Source organism: Denticeps clupeoides, chromosome 3 (assembly GCF_900700375.1).
Source record: "Denticeps clupeoides chromosome 3, fDenClu1.1, whole genome shotgun sequence".
NCBI classification, from domain to species: Eukaryota; Metazoa; Chordata; class Actinopteri; order Clupeiformes; family Denticipitidae; genus Denticeps; species Denticeps clupeoides.
In genome coordinates this window covers 24,535,279-24,553,364 of record NC_041709.1, presented here as the reverse complement: position 1 = coordinate 24,553,364, position 18,086 = coordinate 24,535,279, and the positions used below count along the sequence as shown (strand labels likewise).

General features: G+C 39.1%; 1 protein-coding gene across 4 annotated transcripts in view; it reads right to left on the bottom strand.

The window, feature by feature from the left end:
- LOC114785244 (protein kinase C alpha type) overlaps positions 1-18,086 on the bottom strand; it is a 126,089-nt gene that overhangs the window by 11,703 nt on the left and 96,300 nt on the right. For all 4 annotated transcript variants that reach the window (XM_028971197.1, XM_028971198.1, XM_028971199.1 and 1 more), the window contains 6 exons: positions 17,277-17,450; positions 15,156-15,247; positions 14,885-14,947; positions 13,899-14,037; positions 6,539-6,619; positions 4,390-4,497 (listed from right to left, as the gene is read on the bottom strand). In XM_028971197.1, the coding sequence (XP_028827030.1) occupies positions 4,390-4,497; positions 6,539-6,619; positions 13,899-14,037; positions 14,885-14,947; positions 15,156-15,247; positions 17,277-17,450 (657 nt within the window). The remainder of the gene's footprint in view (positions 1-4,389; positions 4,498-6,538; positions 6,620-13,898; positions 14,038-14,884; positions 14,948-15,155; positions 15,248-17,276; positions 17,451-18,086) is intronic.

The following is an 18,086-nucleotide window of genomic DNA, read 5'->3' as shown; positions in this document are numbered from 1 at the left end:
ACTCTCTGATTGGGGTCATCTAAGCATCTTCTTCAGGTTCACCTGACGATCATGTCACTTAACCCCTGTAAAACACCCAGACTCACATTTCAAGTATTTATAGAGCCTGTGAGCATGTTGACTGAATCCACTCCAATGGAAATGATAGACTGCTTTTAGGTAAAATAATTAATATTGGTTTCCTCTGTATATCATTATATATACTTCAGGTTAAAGGGTAATGATATAGGTTGGTGTTCCTCGTCCAACCCTACTTTTTAAACCTTCAGTCAACATGTAAAGTATCACAAGCAATGTTGCCAGATACATGATTATTTTAGCCCACAATCCAAAATAAAAATCTCATTATAAAAAGCACACAATCTGGCAAAACTGTGCCCTTGCTAATGCGTTCAGTGTTCTCAGTTATCTTGTCTAATCTACACAAAGTACTCAGTCTTATATTCGTGAACATTCCAAATACAATACATGTTATACATCACCAATAAGTTGCTAGATGACATCCATCCTGATTTACTCTCTTCTTTGAAGGAGTAATGTGGTTCCCCTTGTATGTTTCTCACAGTTTACATGTACATGGAAAACATTAAATAGATCCATGTGCAATCATTAAGCTTACCAATGTCTGAATTACTTAAAATTCTAATTAGACTTGATTTATATTCAGGGCTCATTCAGTTAAACTTTCTGCCGTGACGATGTCTGGCACAACGCCTGCTGAGAAGTGGACAGCCATCCTGGGTCACCTTGCCTGCCCGCTGCATGATGAAGCAGGCTTAAAAGATCTGTCTCATTTGCCTCAGTTAAAAGATGAACGAGCCCTGGGACTTTCTGCCCTTAATATGCAGATTAAAACATTAATTGTGCTTCACAGAGTTTTACATTTTGCTTCTCTCAGAACTGCAAAAATTTAATTCATATAAATAATAAAATACTATAGTGCAGCTCATCAGTGACCTGACCTGGCAAAGCAGATGTAAATAATGCCCCCCTTTCTGTGACCCCCCCAAGCTTCTAGTATGAACTCATTTAGTTAATGACAATTATGAGCCACAAACCAGACTAAACTGGCACACATAGTCCTACTGCAGTTACCATACTATCCACCCATAACCAAACCAGGCCATTTCAGCTGAGGTGGCCGATATAATGAATGATATCATTAACAGAATTAATTAGAATTTTAAAAAAAAAATGCCGATAATATGCGATTTTGGTAGAAAACATAATCTTGAGATGATTATAACAGAAATTGTGTTTGTGATGTTCGCTGATGGCAGCATAAACCACTGGTATTACAAGCAAACGGAGCTGCCAGGTGTTGCCAGATTGGGTGGTTTTCAATTAGATATGTTGGGATGAACTGCTTTGGTAAGAATAGGTATTGAAGTTTTCATGTAGTTGTGAAAGTGAAATTACTACATACAGATATAGTTTCAGTAGTTTGTGTGACTGAGGCTGAAAACATCATGTTGTCTGGCAACATGTTGCACATGTGATATATTAATAGGAGAGGGTTTAAATATAATAAAGATACAGGGCACAAGAGAGCTGTCATCCTGACTACATGCAAATAATCAGAAAAAAAAAATGGTATAACCCCCCAGATTTGGGTTTTAAAAGAAATATGACACCAATTCCAAAAGGTGTCAGAGACTAATGGTATTTGATTCTATTTCAAGGAGAGCCTTGTAGCATCCATAGCTCTGGGCGAGAGTGTGCACAGTGGCATTATAGAGTTATGTCATTTCCATTTGTCATGAAGCTGCTGAGCTCACACCTGCACCAAAGCCAATAATTTTTCAACATCACTGAGGGCTGTGAGGTGAGAACTACATGTGCAGGAACTTCTGGGGGGGGGGAGTGAGAGTGCAGAGTGTCTGCACTCTCAGCATGTAGCCAAATAAAAAAAAAACAAAAAAACAAGGCAATATATTAAAACTAGAGACTTTCCAATCCCTTCAGTTGGGTTTCTGTTGGTACATGGTGCATTTATCGCATTGCACTTTCAAAATGAGTGGAAATTAATTCAGCGACACTGAATCCAACTTTGTAACTCTATACTGTTTTTGATACTCAGTGCTATCCCTGCATTGCAAATATTTTTGGCTTTATTTAGCTTAATTTACTACAAAGGTAATAACATTTTTACCAGGGTAACTAATCATCTATTTTTTTGTGAAATTCCCAAAACTGTATGTAAGGGCTTTACCATCTGTCCTTTCTGGCCAACAACTTTAAAATACAAGCTAATAATACATAAATAGAGGGGAAAATGTTAATTAGAGTTAATATGATACAATATGACGGGTCGGCTGTGAGAGAGACAACGTGATTGGCCGACGTGTTAAATTCTTCACCTTCCAGAAGGCACCAAACAGCATAACAGCAGGCTTCAGAAGAAGCTCAGATCTAAATAAAGACTCAGCAGATGGAGATCTCAACGAGAAGCTTGGCCAGGTAGGTGCCCTCACCCCATGCAAGGCTTCAGCAGGTGAAGGAGCAGATTACACAGATCTTCTGTAACTAAACATGAGTAACTTTTTCTTAATAATATTCAATCGTACCATAGTCAAGACAAAGATCAGTAGTCAAGACAATATTGATCAGTTGGTAACGGTCCAGGAAAATCATTCAGTGCATTGGTAGGGCTGACAAATTTAATCTCTCCTCTGAATTGGTGGTGCTTTGAATATGTTGGTGGGTGCAGACTCCCAATTCCAAGTTTTTGTTGTATGATGTTCCCGCATAGATAATGTGATTAATAAAAATAAGATGATACTAACTCTCTTAAGGTTTCAAGAGGGGTTAAGTCCTTTATTTGGATAGACTGAATTTGCTAATAATAGACTTAAGTTAATCTTAGCATATGTTTTATTGGTCACCTGAGGTTTGGCTTGGTTTGGTTATGGGTGGAGAATATGGTAACTGTAATAGTGTTTTGATTAGGCTGGTTTATGGCTGAAAATTTCTACAAATTAGACTATTCAATTGGTATTCAGTACATTTCTGAGGCTTTTGGAGAGCAAAAATGTTCAGGCTGCACTACTGTCTTGTTAAAAAAGAACATTGCATCCATGCGTTTTTTTTTAAATCCCCTGGTTTTCTGGGTCACAGTTTTGACAGGTGTACTACATATCCATTAGGGATGAGGACAACTGATGATGCAAAACTCCTGGCACAAGACGAGGCTTTGCCAACTCAGGCAAATGAATACTGATGAAGCTGATACAGAGGGACAGAGGAGGTGAAGACAGCAAGAGGATGGGGGTCACTGCATTATCACACAGCTCATCAGCAGCCGTGCCCCGGGACATTAATTAACATTAACATTCATCACATCCTCTGCACACGATTGGGCGCAGGATGAATCTCTGATCGTGTCTTTCATTCCTGCAGGTCAGTTCATATGATTCTGCGCGCAGTGCATTATGTTCTCAAAGCAGCGGTCACTTTCCTGCCCAAAGTTCAAGTAGTACAAGACTTCTCAGGGGCATGCCTGTGGGGGAAGGGCACACCCTTGCCACTTGAGGCCATGCAAAGTGACTGCGATGTCTAGATGGCAGCAAGATGCTAGTTTTCATGTCATATTTTAAGATTCCATTATTCCATTGAATTTGATAATATAAACTAAGCATAACTGTTTCAATCATACTCAATTAACAGAGCAACTGAACACGTATCGAGAGCGTGGCGTGTCTGCTGCAAGCACAGATATGAAAATTTAGAAGGGAAAAACTAAAGGTATGTAGGCATGCTGCATTACCAGCTTGCGGCTAGATATTTAGCATCTTGCAACTTAAGGTTGCGTATTCTGTAAAAGATTCTCAACAGCAGTTAACTCTATAACTCTATAAGGTGTAATATTACTCTAACAGTGTAAATAAACCTCAGTGTTAAATATTTTTACAAATTTTATTGTTATTTTTGACACTAATTTCAGTAGAATTAACTCTGAAAAGTCAACACTAGCCATAGAGTAAATTTTACTCAAATTTTAAGTGGGACCAAATGTTATCTGAAACAGAGTTAAAATAAAATCTTTAAGTGTAAAATTGACAGTCAGATTTTTACTGTGCAGTGTCTGGACCAGCCCATGATAACACGCTACATCACATCTTGACTCCTGTGGTGCTACAGGACCTCTAGGTTTCACAGCAACATGCTGCCTGACCCGATTTAAATACTTTATACAGGGTCTAGTAAGATGTGGGGCTCTGTACACCTCACACATTATCAGAAGGTATTTAACTGGATGGATTAAAAATAACCAGCCTTTCAAAATAAAAAAAACAAAAAAAAAAAACAACCAGCCTTTGTTAAACCGCAAAACTAATCTCGGATCAGAACTATGGCTCTGAGATGCGTAGTTAATGAAAGTCCACTCACCCCTTTGCAGACAGACACAGCCTCCTTTGACAATGACTTTGGGTAGGACACATTGTGCTCCATAATGGACTGAAAGAGCTCATCTTCATCCTCGCCATCGAAAGGGGGCTTTGGGAAGAAAATTCAACAAATTATGAAGGTATTACGAGACACTTACCTTAAATGTGGCATAAAATATTTTAATATAACCTCCAAAAAATTTGAAGAAAGAGTTCTAGTAGAAATATGAATATATAGATTCTATTTTCGATTCTTAGAGGCATATGTCTATTCAGTGTCATACAAGGGCATGCAAATGAGTTGTCATATCATTACAGTAAAAATACAACAGCCAATAAAAATGCAGGATTCCATTCACTTAGGTAAACGGGGCCTGGAAAGTCCAATAGCAATCACATAATATATGGACCATTAGAACACAAACTGTTCAACTGTCCAAACAGACAGAAAGAGAGGGAGTGAGGGAGAGCAGAGTGATAAAACAGATGATACCAGACACAAATAATGATTCCCTCAAAGGCAAATTGCAGAGTTATGATCCCATTCCTTTCCAATAATAATGTCCCGGTGAAACCCTCGAAACTGAGCACATTTGGAAGGTCTGCACAGTTCCCTTCTTTTCTCCAACCACACTTTATCATTTTCTCCCCCCTGGCTAGAGACACCCCTTCTCTTTCTAACAAGGAAAATTGTACAATTTGTAAAACGAAGAAAAATTAACCATTTCCAAAGTCACAAAAGGTTGAAACTAGTTTTACTAACGTTTCACAGTGTTTCAGAATAGACTTTTTTTTTTTTACCCAGTTCAGGTCTAGCAATCAAATCAAACCAAAATATGATCACAGATTAAAGACAATGCAGTGCCATACCAATGCTGTACAGATAAAATACAATTGAAGTTGCTAACCTGATTAATTTTGGAGCACGATCATCCACAATTTTCTGGTCTGACTTTGGCACTACCACAAATTCTGTGATGCGTGATGGTGTGTACAAAAGTAGCAGCTCATCCAGGTAGGATGGTGCAGCCCCAATTAAAGTAAACTTTTGAATTTCATTCTGTATGCTACTGGAAGCCAGTGGAGAAGGCCAATGCTAGAAGCATCTTTCAACGCCTGAGTTTACCGTGGAATAAATTAGTCAAGCATAACCCCCAGATTTTTAATATGGTGCTTACAGAATATAGCTAATGCACCAAGCCAATCCCTTACAGTCCTATCAGAGGCTAATGATCCAAAAATAATAACCTCTATCATACTCTGGTTTTAAGGAAATTGTTTGCCAATCACTGCTAGATTTCACTGAAGCATTTGTGTAGAGAGGTTAGAGTTCGTTTTGTCACTGGTAGGTTCATCTGTGTGTTGTCTGCATAGAAATTAATTGATGTGTTTTTTTTTAATATGGACACAAGGGGTAAAATATACAAAGAGAACCGCAACGCACCCAGAATGGAACACTATTTTATGTGAGGATGAGATCAACCCATAGGGTTGGCTACATATGCACTGGCTACATACGAAGCCACACGAACAAAACACAGGGCAAGCCAAACTGAAAGTGGGTGTTGAGGGCTTGACTTCGCCTACTGGCTTGTTCAGATATCGAAGCACCACCGAGGTGCCACTGATCAAGGTACCGTCCCGACACACTGGTCCCCAGGCGCCTGTCATGGCTGCCCACTGCTCACCAAGGGTGATGGTTAAATGCAGAGTCCACATCTGACTATGTGTACTGGGTGATGTGTGTCACATGTGACAACTAATCACTTTTTTAAAAATAATGAGGAGTTGATGTCTCCTGCCCCCCATTTATCAATAGCATTAACCTAAATATTATACTTCTTACATAAGATTAACATTTTCCATAGTATCAAAAGTCTGTACTACACAAATTATCACTACATAATAAACATAATTAGCACAACAGTACAATACTACAATTGTCCTTATTCGATGTACATGTACTAAAGGGTTTTTGTTCTCATTAAAATGTATTTGCTTCCAAAATTTGCTAGTATTTCATATCCATAGATTGTATACATGAATGCTACAAATTGAGCCAAGTACTGACACAATTCACTCGCATTCATTCACCCCATTGAAGAGACTACACTAAATATCTGAAAATGTTGAATTGATGAAGGACGAACCTGGCCGGCCAACATCTCGTACAGCAGGACTCCATAGGCCCACCAGTCCACTGAGCGTCCATAAGGCTGATAGGCAATAATCTGTAAGAAAAGAGGCATGTGTGTTAAATAAATCATAAAGCATTGAAGCATCCAACAGCAGTAATGGAATAGGTACATGTTACTGCCATTTTACCGTACTGCCATAAAACATACGGAAGCATCAAATGATCCAAGGTTGATGCTGTTGTCGAGTTAAACAGTTGGCACACCTCAGCATAATGAATTTGGAATAAATAAAGTTATGTTAAAAAAATAAGTGTTCAAAAGTAAGAGATGCTCTCCATTTAGTTCTAGACTGACCCTAAACTTACCCTGAATGTCTCTGGGAGTGTTGCCAGGTAGAGCTGCTGGTTTCCACTTGGTTACAAACCAGCTGAAATGATGAAACCCTTTACCAGCATTGTCTTTTATGTTTAAAGAGATTGTGTTTAAAAATGGAATTTTTTTTACATTTGTATGTGCATTCTTTTTTTACAGCAAAGTTGAATTTATTGAATTTTTTTTATATTTTAACATTATGGTAAAATATGGTATCATTGGTCATGCCCACCTCTCAAATCCAAACCCTCCTTCTTTGGCTCCTCCCCACTCTCCGATCTTAACTATTACAAATTGTTCTGGGTAGTGTTACAAGAACCAAGATTTCTCAGATAGCTTGGTTCACTTCAGCCAGAGGTCATGACTTTTAATCATGACTTCAGGCAAACTGAGAAGTCCTGTTTTGTGGATGTCTGGGATCTGTCTGATCCATGTGGAAACCCTCAGATAACCAGAGCTGCTGACTCAGAGCCACACATGACTTCAATGCTCCACCGTCGCTGGCAGTCAACGCTCTGATTAGCAATTAGCCCCGTTCCCTGTTTGGCCTTAATGAATCAGTCTGAGGAGGGTCTCCGCCAGAACCACAGCTAACAGCTGCTCTGCCACACAGACACATCAGATGTGTCTTTATTAAGCAGCCGGAGAGGGACTACTTGTCACCAGACTGTGACAAGTTCAGATACTGACAGAACGAGGGAAAATGGAAGTCACACTAATGTCTAATTACATTAAATAATAAAAAAAAAATCACATATTTACTACACAGTGCAGTATAATCACACACAATTGTTTTCACCCTTTCGGTGCAAGATATGGGAATAAAAAGACGGAATTGCAGAAACTACCAGAAACAGGGTTTTTCTTATTATTCGTGCAACACCAATAATACTAATAAATCTCATAGGTTGCACTTAATATTATTACAATACAAGGTAGCAATGTAGATAATGCACTCTTGTTTAAGTAGTGACTTCTACTGTTTATAATCTTGAATACACCTACACACTGTTACTTACACTATAGACTAGAGGAATATACCATATAAAACATAACACACAACCTTTGGCACGTCCAAGGTACAACTGCATCTACACCAGCCAGTTTCCTTTGCTTAAATAAAGAGTCATTTCATTTCTCTACTCCAGAGAGGGAGGGGCAGAGAAATAGAGAAAGAAGCAACAAAAGAAAAGAGAGCTGATCTGCTGAACGCTGTGAAGTGCTACTGGCTGAGCCACGGACGGCGGTTTTGATGCAGCACCGAGCCCTCAGGGCATCAGCTACGTCTGAGAGCAGTGAAAGCAGTCCTCACCTGCTGTGTACAGTAGTGAGAGAGACAGCTGAACACACACACACACACACACACACACACACAGGTTAAACACTGAATTGTCTCTCTCAGTCACAGCTGAGGGACTGGATAAGGGGAAAAACAGATCAAGGGCGGCCTGAATCTCCTCTGGAAGGTCATTCTCTTCACCACCTGCTGGGCCCGTAATGCCCCCCCGTCTCATACCACCCAACTCAACACACAAAGTACAACAACGTATACACACTAGCACACACATTCACAATTCGCTGCACACACTGTTTCGTTTATGTCCAGGTATGATGCCGGTGTTTTATTATTATCTAAATAAACTCCCAATTCTTAGACTCAATTATCGTTCTCAAAAATTAATTCTTTGGACCTTATTTTTCGAACTGGTACTAAGTGCAGTTCTACATGCTTATATTGGGGCTTGTTTCTGATCTAAATCAACTCCCAAGTTCTTAACCTTCTATGATCCGGCAAAGAAACTTATTTCCTGTAAATAATGCAAATTATTATTATTAATATTTTTTTAAATATCTTTCTCAAAAATTATAACCGGTCCTGTTTTTGAACTTATGCTAATCACAGTGCTAAGCATGGGGGTTTGGTTCTCTTGTTTTCTCGATTTATGTAAATCCTGAGGACACCTTTGACCTTACATAAATAGATATAGGAATCAATTTGTAGTTATTTGTATCTGTGACTACCCTTTCTGTTGGTTCACCCAGAACATGACCTTTAATAATATTTTAGAAACAGAACTTAAATGGCAGTAGCTCTCACTCACGTAACTACTTCATTCCGGACGATTTAAACCCAGATCCACACACATCATTAAAGATTGTGTTTCTTCCTGTTTTTATTTATTCATGTAATTACACTAGTGAACATGTAACACAATCTGCTCGTAGCCCTAAGTGCCGGTTCGAAAACAGTGCTCTATATCTCATAACCTGATGGCTTGCATGGGTTTCTGACTTTACATCTGCACCAGATTATAACATTTTGGATAGTGGTTCGCTGCAATCACTTAGTGGAACTGCATGAAATTGTTCCGCCTTTCATAAATGCCGTCCTTCGGTTTAAGTGGAACGGAATGACGTGAAACCTACAGCTTTGGTCGTTTGACCTTCACCTTGACGCTCCGTGTGCTGCTGTTTGTCTTGTGTGTGTCATCATAATGACCGTGATCAAGACAGACGTGCTGTGACCTTAGCCACTCCTCTCCTCCCTGTTGAGCTTGGCCCTTTTTATTACCCACAATTCCACAGGCCAGCTTTGGCCGGGAGTCAGTTTTGGTCATCTGATGCAGTGAAGCACACGTTCTGCCGTGTGTGTTTGTGTGTGTGTGTGTGTGTGTGTGCGCGCACGTCACACTACGTCATGGTAATGCTGTCTGACAGTTCAGGACTGTGCTCCCAGCCTCTCAAGGTTCTTTGTGTTGCCTGTGATCCCGACTCCTGCATAGCTCCACTACTGAAAGCAACACGCTGGTGGTGGTTTCAGACTGTTTTGTATATATAAGGATTACACTCATTAACACATTTACTCTCACAAAAGCGCACTGTTGAGAGTTGGATCATTATGTTAAGACAGCAGAACCCACATTCATTGTAACTTCCATTCCCCTTACTACATAAAATGTTGTTTTATTAGGTTTTTTAGCTGATGTTTAAATGTTGTTCTTCTGTTTAATACTACCAGGTGTCAGAGCTATTGCCATATATACTTAGTTACCTTGATCACCCAACAACTAGTCAGCACATTCAAACAGCTCTACCAAATGATGCTTCCTTATAAAACACTGAATAATACAGTCTCTGCAGACTTGATACTTTTTGCAAATTAAATAGAAAATGAATGGAGGGTGTTGGAGTGCCACACTTCCTAAAGAGGAGTGCATCGATTTTGAGCAAAAGATACACAAACATATTTATGCTAGAAATATTTCTTACATTTTCCTGAAATGTATACTGAAATATTTTATAAAGAATGTGGGGAGTGTGTACTATAACACCTTCATAATATATTGAATTTTCTTCCCAAAGCTCTTGCAGTCCATTTGCAAAGTGTTGAGTGGAATTTCATTATTAAAAGCATCTCAGAGCCGGGGTTCTGATCAGCATATTTTCAATTATTACATATGAATACCTTTTGATGTGGGAGTTGTACAGTACTGTCTCTAACCAGACCATGTTTACAGCTAATGCAGTCATTTCTGTAAAAAAATACTTTTTATTGATGGAATAACCTTGTATATGCCAGGACCTCTCAACCACCCTACTCAAGATTAACAAGTGACTTATTGCTGAGTTACTAAAATGCAGTTACTCACTATTAGAAGCTGTACACAAAAGGCAAATTCCTTGGCTGAAATGCTGTCAACCATGCAGGGGTTATCTGTTGACTGACTTATGAATAAACAGCCTTTATGACTATGTGATCAGCTGTAATTATATTTTACACTGACATACGCAAGTGCGATTGGTGTCAAAACATCAATCTACATTTTCTGATGCTGCAGCAGAACATTCCACAGAGGAATCAGTTTTCAGGGAAACATCCTTCTAATGCAATGTAGCAGTCGTCATCTCTTCTAAGCAAACAATTGCAGTGAATAAAGACATTTTTCAAAGGCAGCACATCAAAAATTGGTCACCTCTCTTGTTATCTTGTTACATGCATGAAAAAAAAAATGCTGCAACCCATTATAGCATTGCAAATTACAAATACAATTTACATTTTGAATTATAAGTGCTAAAGTCTATTACCTTTTTGCTCAGAGTCACAGTTGGATTGTGGACATCTCTACCTTATGAAGACATAGTTGTGTCTTCACGGGGCTCTGCACCCGAACTCGAGTGGAACTGAGCTGTCACTGGCTGACAAATTAGATTTCATACCTGACTGTCAAGGGACTTAAGCGGCTAAGAACTTTGCCGACTGTCGCTGCAAAGAATGACCCATAAATTATTGTTTGGCTGTGTCAGCTTGTGATATGACACCCACACTGCCTACCTAGAGTCCCAGAGCTGGGTTGCAGTTGTGTGCAAACATAGTTTTGTCAATTCATTTTTGTGTGATCTAATACTCCATTTAATAAATCTAATAAATCCATTTAATTTCAAATCCTTAAAAGTGCAAGACTAAATTTCTTTTCTGAATAATGGGATGTACAATGCAAAAAAAAAAAAAAAAAAAAAACGCTGTGGAAAGAATATACAGTGTTATTTCTATTTGACAATGTTGCTTGACCATAATTTTGCAAGACCTTTTTTTCTGTCAATTTTCATAATCGTGATCAAATGCATCTCTTAAATGCACATCCTTAATTTTCATGTATCAGTCAGTTAATCTCCTACTCTATTCAAACTGCATTTACCATGGCATCATGGGGAAACGGCTTCCAGCAGGAAGAAATAAGATGGATATCATGGACCCATTTACTGTACAGTGTTTTCCCTAAGGGTTTGATAATTAGCTCATGAGATGAATGAGCTGGTAGCACAGGTGGTGTGAAGCTACGCTCTACAGCTGGGGTATGGATCCCAGCAGGGAATCCTATGGCTGGGGCCTTGACATAAATCAGCTAATTGGCCATTTGTGACTGGGTGCAAACAGAACGTCGGCCTGATGTCTGTGTTAACTGGCCGGATTAAAAGTGAGCCTTGTGCACCGTGGTAACCGATATGGTGATGGCGCCGAGCGTGAAGCGCTTTAATGAGCCATGCAGGTCCACTCTAGGTGACTAAAGCGCAGCCTCCCTCCACATCAGCTCCAGTGGCTGGCTATGTAGGTCAGCGAGAGAACATTCTGATGCTGCGCTGACTATACTCCACCCTGGGGAAAACACACACCAAGTAAACTAACAAATAGCACTTAATATTGTAAAATGCTGCTTTCAAACACCAGGGAAGTTGTCTTCAGTCCTCCTACCACAGAAGCTTCCTTGGCTTTGAGGGACATCCTATAAGGATCTGATTAAAAATCCTATATTTAAATGAAATTATATGTTGAAGGTGGAGGCGATGTACCTGGATTTTCTGCAGAACCAACATTCTATAATGCCTTAAAGTGACATTTTGACCATGACGTGATAGTAGAACATGATTAGTAGAAAGAAGATGCAAGTGGAGAGTACAGGCCCAGGGAACATTACCCTCGATGAGCACCACAGCTCATTAACGGTGTCACTGGAACTCAATTAGGCTTTTAGTAGAAATCGAAACACTCCCTTTTAGGAAGCGAGGCGCGCCAGCGGCCGGCATTCATTTTCTCTCTAATTTGAGGGACCAAATCCAGCAGCACAAGCAAAAATGGTGCCACAGTACAGTGAGGATAATGCCCATCACAGCAATGACACACAAAATGCTGGATGACACTGATCAACAGGATGAGAGTAAAACTAAATTGTGTAGACTCAGACACAAGATTCAGTAGCAAATAGACCATTATTATGTGTAATTGCCTAAATGTTCATAAAGTGCTGTGGGGGTGTCAATACTAAACTCTTAGTGCTAACAAATGACAAGTGTATTGATATATATACATTTGATACATTTAAGGGACAAACAACTGGGTTCCCAGCACAGACCATAACAATGAAACAAACAAAACCTTTTCAATACAGGTCTTGCATGCCTGCTGGTACGCTGAAGTAAATTTTTTAACTCGTCCTGCCCTCATGGGTCCTCGTTTTGCAAACACAAAATATGTTTATATCATGCCCCAAAAACATCTGTTACAAAAAAAGCAACTCATTTTGTTAGTAAAATGTAGATAACCTGTTAATACACACTATTCTCAGTGCATTTAAAGTTATAGTAAATAAACGCCTGTAACTGTGTACTTCATGTCAGCTGAAGTATATTAAAAAGTTCTAATGCATTAACCATGGACACAACGTTCTTCTGAGAACTAAAACTTAGGTGCTGTGAAAAATGTCACTGTCATTTTCGAAAAGTCATGCAAACTGTCCATTTTGTGGCAGATGTGGTGTCCATGCCATCGATTTAGAACAACGTCAGCTCTGCGCTTCCACGATAAGATCCAGACTTGCTTTAGGGTGGGACAGTCCGGTTCAGGGCAAGACAGCGACACTGGCAGCTCTCACAGTGTGTAAGTGTGTGTGCTTCAGCCATCAGTCCCAATGTGCGCCACCAGAGTGACATGAGAAGGCGACTCGGGTCACTTTTAGCTTTGAGTGCTTCCCACAAGCTCTATGTGAAAATGCATGGCTGCTTCGCTGAGCCTGTGACCAGGACTCTTCAACATTCCCGATGATAAGATACGGAGAATAATTCATTTTGCGAAAGTGAAGGGCACATTCTCATTAGGGCACACAGGAATGGATGATGGTGCATTGAAATATTAAAGCGGCAGTTCACATCATGATCAAAAATATATATTTTGCATCTGATGTGAAGTGCTGATACTGGCTCCAAAGATGTCTGCTTTCTCTTGAGTATAATGTAGTTAAATGCAAAAGTAAAAAAATATATTCAAATTAGGGCTGTCAAATGATCAGATAAAAAAATTATTGTTCCAAATGTGCGATTAATTATTTAAAAAGTTTGAAATAATTAACAGCCATATTTCAAATGTAAGAGCCAACTATACCTACAAAGAAGGGGTGATTTTGTAATTACTATCTTTCATTTTGTCACAACATTGCAATGCTCTCACCTCAGGAGCTATGTAGTCTGGAGTTCCGCAAAAGGTACGAGTTGTCACCCCCTCATTTATGTTCTCTTTGCACATTCCAAAATCAGCAATCTTAATGTGGCCCTCTGCATCCAGCATTACGTTGTCCAACTTCAGGTCCCTGGTGAGACAGACAGGTCCATTTTAAATCCCTTAAAACCTCAACTATCAACTACATATATTACTCTTTATGGTGTTACCTCATAGGACCTCATAGGAGGTCTCTATTTTTAAATTGAATGAGTTACTGTTATTATGACAATGTTATTAAAATAATAGTTTTCAATGAACCTTAATACACTCTATTGCACTTTTAAGGAAAAGCTGTCGCCTCTAACAACTGAGTTTAATGTGAAAAGCAGAACGTTCTCTGTCAACAAATTTTTGCTGCTGCCGAAAGTCACAAATCTGGATGGCTGCTCCATTTCCTTGGGCTAATTCAATGTCCATGTAATTTTGTTCATGTCCTAAAGATGCAGTACCCAAGGGTAAAGGGCTGCTTTGGACAGTTTGGATGATAAGAAGAAATTTGAAAGGACTTCTCTCTCTCCTGGGGTCAGACAATTTTTATTAAAAAACAAAGCTCGCCTGTTCAGTGAAAGTCTGATCCATTAAGACAAAATTGTGCAGCTCTTTCCAAATTTCCATTAAAACTGCACATTTCAGTTCAGTACTGAACCCAGTATAAGGATTTGACATTTTCAAGATCTATAATTACAGCTCATTAAAGTACAGTTAAGGATTAAAAGGGTCAAACAAGCAAAATGCATTAATTCTGCATTAATGTTTTAAATACTTTGCATTAACATGACAACTTTGTTAACAAGCCTTGCTCAACATGACTTATCTGAATTGACAAAGTGGTCCAAATAAAATCTGCATTTTTAAAATCAATGTTTAAAAGTGTGTGACTGGTTATAGTGATTCTGGTTTCTGAAGACAGAATACCCAGTCACATGACACATCACCTGTATATGACGCCCTTCCTGTGAAGGAAGAACAGCCCAGCGGCGATCTCAGCTGCATAGAACCTGTAATGACAAGCATAATGTCCTCATAAGACTTAAGTAAAGTGTGGACCTTTAGTTGATCCCCACTATAATATTTTCCTCTTAAATTTGAGATTGAATTAAAACAGGACTGTTTAGAGAACTTTGGGAGTAGGATTGTTTAGGATTTTTTCATACACACAATATAACACAAAGTGTGTATTTGTGGAAGAGAGATGTGTGATCTTACACAGCCTGGGGCTCCTTGAACTTGCCCACTTGTTGAATATGGTACATGAGATCTCCTCCATTGACATACTCCATCACAAAATACAGACGGTCCTAGAAGGGAAGGCATAGTGATATCAGCCTTAAACTGTACCACTTCCTGAATTGTTTGTGGCTGTATGATGGCTCCATCTGATGGGCTGATAAAAACCCTACATCCAATACATAAACCCACATAATTAAAACCACTGACAGAACAATAATAAGTAAATCTCTTGCCATTTATATTTTCAGCTGTTTTTTTCCCATTCATGTGTGATGTTATCTCATCCGCTAACAACCCAAGCACTACAAGTTAAATTTTTGTGTTCAATTCAGCAGTGGGTTGCCAGGTTGTGGCATCGCTTCCATCGCGCCAACCTGCATTATATTAAAACCTTCCTCTTTAGACAATACTAATAGTCAACAAACTACAACACAGTGAATAAAACGGGACCTGGTTTGTCTGCTATTTGGGATGATAAATAAGAAGCCAGTCTAATTAGCCTATAATGCTAACTACTAAATTAGCTAGTGTATATATGGTTCTTCTACAAGTTTGAGCAAAGCTGCCTAACTACAGCTACAGTGACCATTTTCCTGGTTATGTAAGGCATTTGCATTTACAACAGGAATAAATTCAGAAAATTTCAACAACTTTTATTCAATTCAGCTGATTCTGTCTTTAACAAGAGAAGATAAAACACCTCTCTGGCTCTGTATTTCCTTTGAAATCCGGCTGCACCATGCAAACAGCTTACCTCCCCATATATCCAATTTCCTCCATCTGAAATTGACTTTTTACTAAATTCAAAAGCAGTGAATATTTTACCCGCAGAGAAAGCCAGACTGAGGGCTTTGTTTGCAACGCAATTAAAGTTAAATGGCTGCCCTTTCTGGGTGCGCTTGTGTGTGGGTGTGTGGAAGGGAAAATGTCTGTGTTTTGCAATATCAGAGCTCCTCTGAGAAAGTTTAAAGATTTAGGAGACGTTAAGGGGCAGCCTAGGATTGAAAGTAAACAGGAACAGACCTCTGAGTATTGAAGGTAAAACTAAAAGCATAAACTCAAGATCAAGAAAGAAGTTTAACTAACACATTCTTTCGATTTGAACATTTTAAACATAGAATTTAACAGGATTGTTAATCTAGTAGTAATTATTCCACTAATTATCAATATAAACTTAATCCAGAGAGTAAAAAAATGAGAATGTGGTAAACATACAGGTATTCAGTGTCATTAAGGGGAGCAGTGGTAGCCTAGTGGTTAAGGAAGCAGCCCCGTAATCAGAAGGTTGCTGGTTCGAATCCCGATCTGCCAAGGTACCACTGAGGTGCCACTGAGCAAAGCACCGTCCCCACACACTGCTCCCCGGGCGCCTGTCATGGCTGCCCACTGCTCACTCAGGGTGATGGGTTAAATGCAGAGGACAAATTTCACTGTGTGCACTGTGTGCTGCTGTGTATCACGTGTGACAATCACTTCACGTGATGCAAGATTTGGAACAAGCAAATAAGTTGATGATAGGTCCCCTATCATGAAAATTGAACTTTCTGAGATTATTTAACATTATCCTGACTTCCTGTCATCAATAAACATTGTGGGTGGTGAATGGTTTTGACATAATTTCTGTGAATGCCCCCTCAACTTCAGTAGGCCGCTCTCTCCTCCTCATTATCATTTAAAGCTACAGACACTGAAATGGAACGTCCTTGCATTGTGGGTCTGGCTAATACTGGCTGTAATTCTGCACCGATCTGCACACAGATACAGTATTAGGGGACCTCTAAGACCTATATAAAAGCACACAAAAAATTAGGGGATGTCAGGAGACCTATTCTGTGTATGGTTAGTCAGGACACCCTGGGAGGTTACTTGATTTCTTTAGATACAGTTATAACACAAAATAATGTCAACAAAAACAGTCCCAATTTCTGTTAGGTACAGATTACTTGGAATAGGTTTTATTCTAAAGAAAATATAATATAATATAAATATAAACTTGTCCTCAGCCTTACAGGAATGTTACAATACTATTCCTAGAACTCAGTGTCATGGTGTAAGTCCAAAGCGGCCCATTGAACCGCATCCCGTGGCATATCTTACCACAGTCTGGAAGCAGGAGTGGAGCTGGGTGAGGAAATGTGGTTTGTCCTGTTGTGCCAGCACACGTTTCTCCACCATGGTGCACTCCACATCATCATCCTGGATGACCACGTCCTTCTTCAGGATCTTGATGGCGTACAGTTCCTCTGTGGATCTCATTTCTGCCAGCATTACCTGCACATCACCACATATCATAGCAGGTTTTACTTCTACAACCTACCAGTAAACCAAATTATATTTTATTGTAGCAAGAGTTTTCTTTACTTGAACATTATTTTAATTTTGGCCAAGGGGATGGCAGTGGATTTTACTCTAATTTTTTTTACCTTGATTTGCACTGATGACTGCAGAACTGGCAAGTCAGAAAACTGGTCAACAACTCTTTGTGAAATAAAGGCTTGTGTAATGACTAAACTTCAGAAAGCACCAGTTGCATTTAAAGTCCCACAGTCTGACATAGTCGCTTCTGTGGTGCTAAAAACTGCTAGCCTTTGTAAAGGTCCTCTAAATAACTTGTAATATCATACTTTGCACCATCACCATTCCAAAGATAAGAAGACACTTCTCTTTCTTATGTTTCAAAAAAATACATTTACCAATACTGAATAATCCATATTTTGAGTAAATTTCCCTGGTAACAAGTTACTTTTATAATTCTGTAACTTTTTGAAATAAGTAACTAGTAACTTTAACTAGATACATTTTTAAAGTAATGTACCTAAAACTGATCATGATTAATAGTGATCAATTCTTTGCATAATGTATGATTAATTAGTTACAATTTAATGGCTAATAACATTCTACAAATGC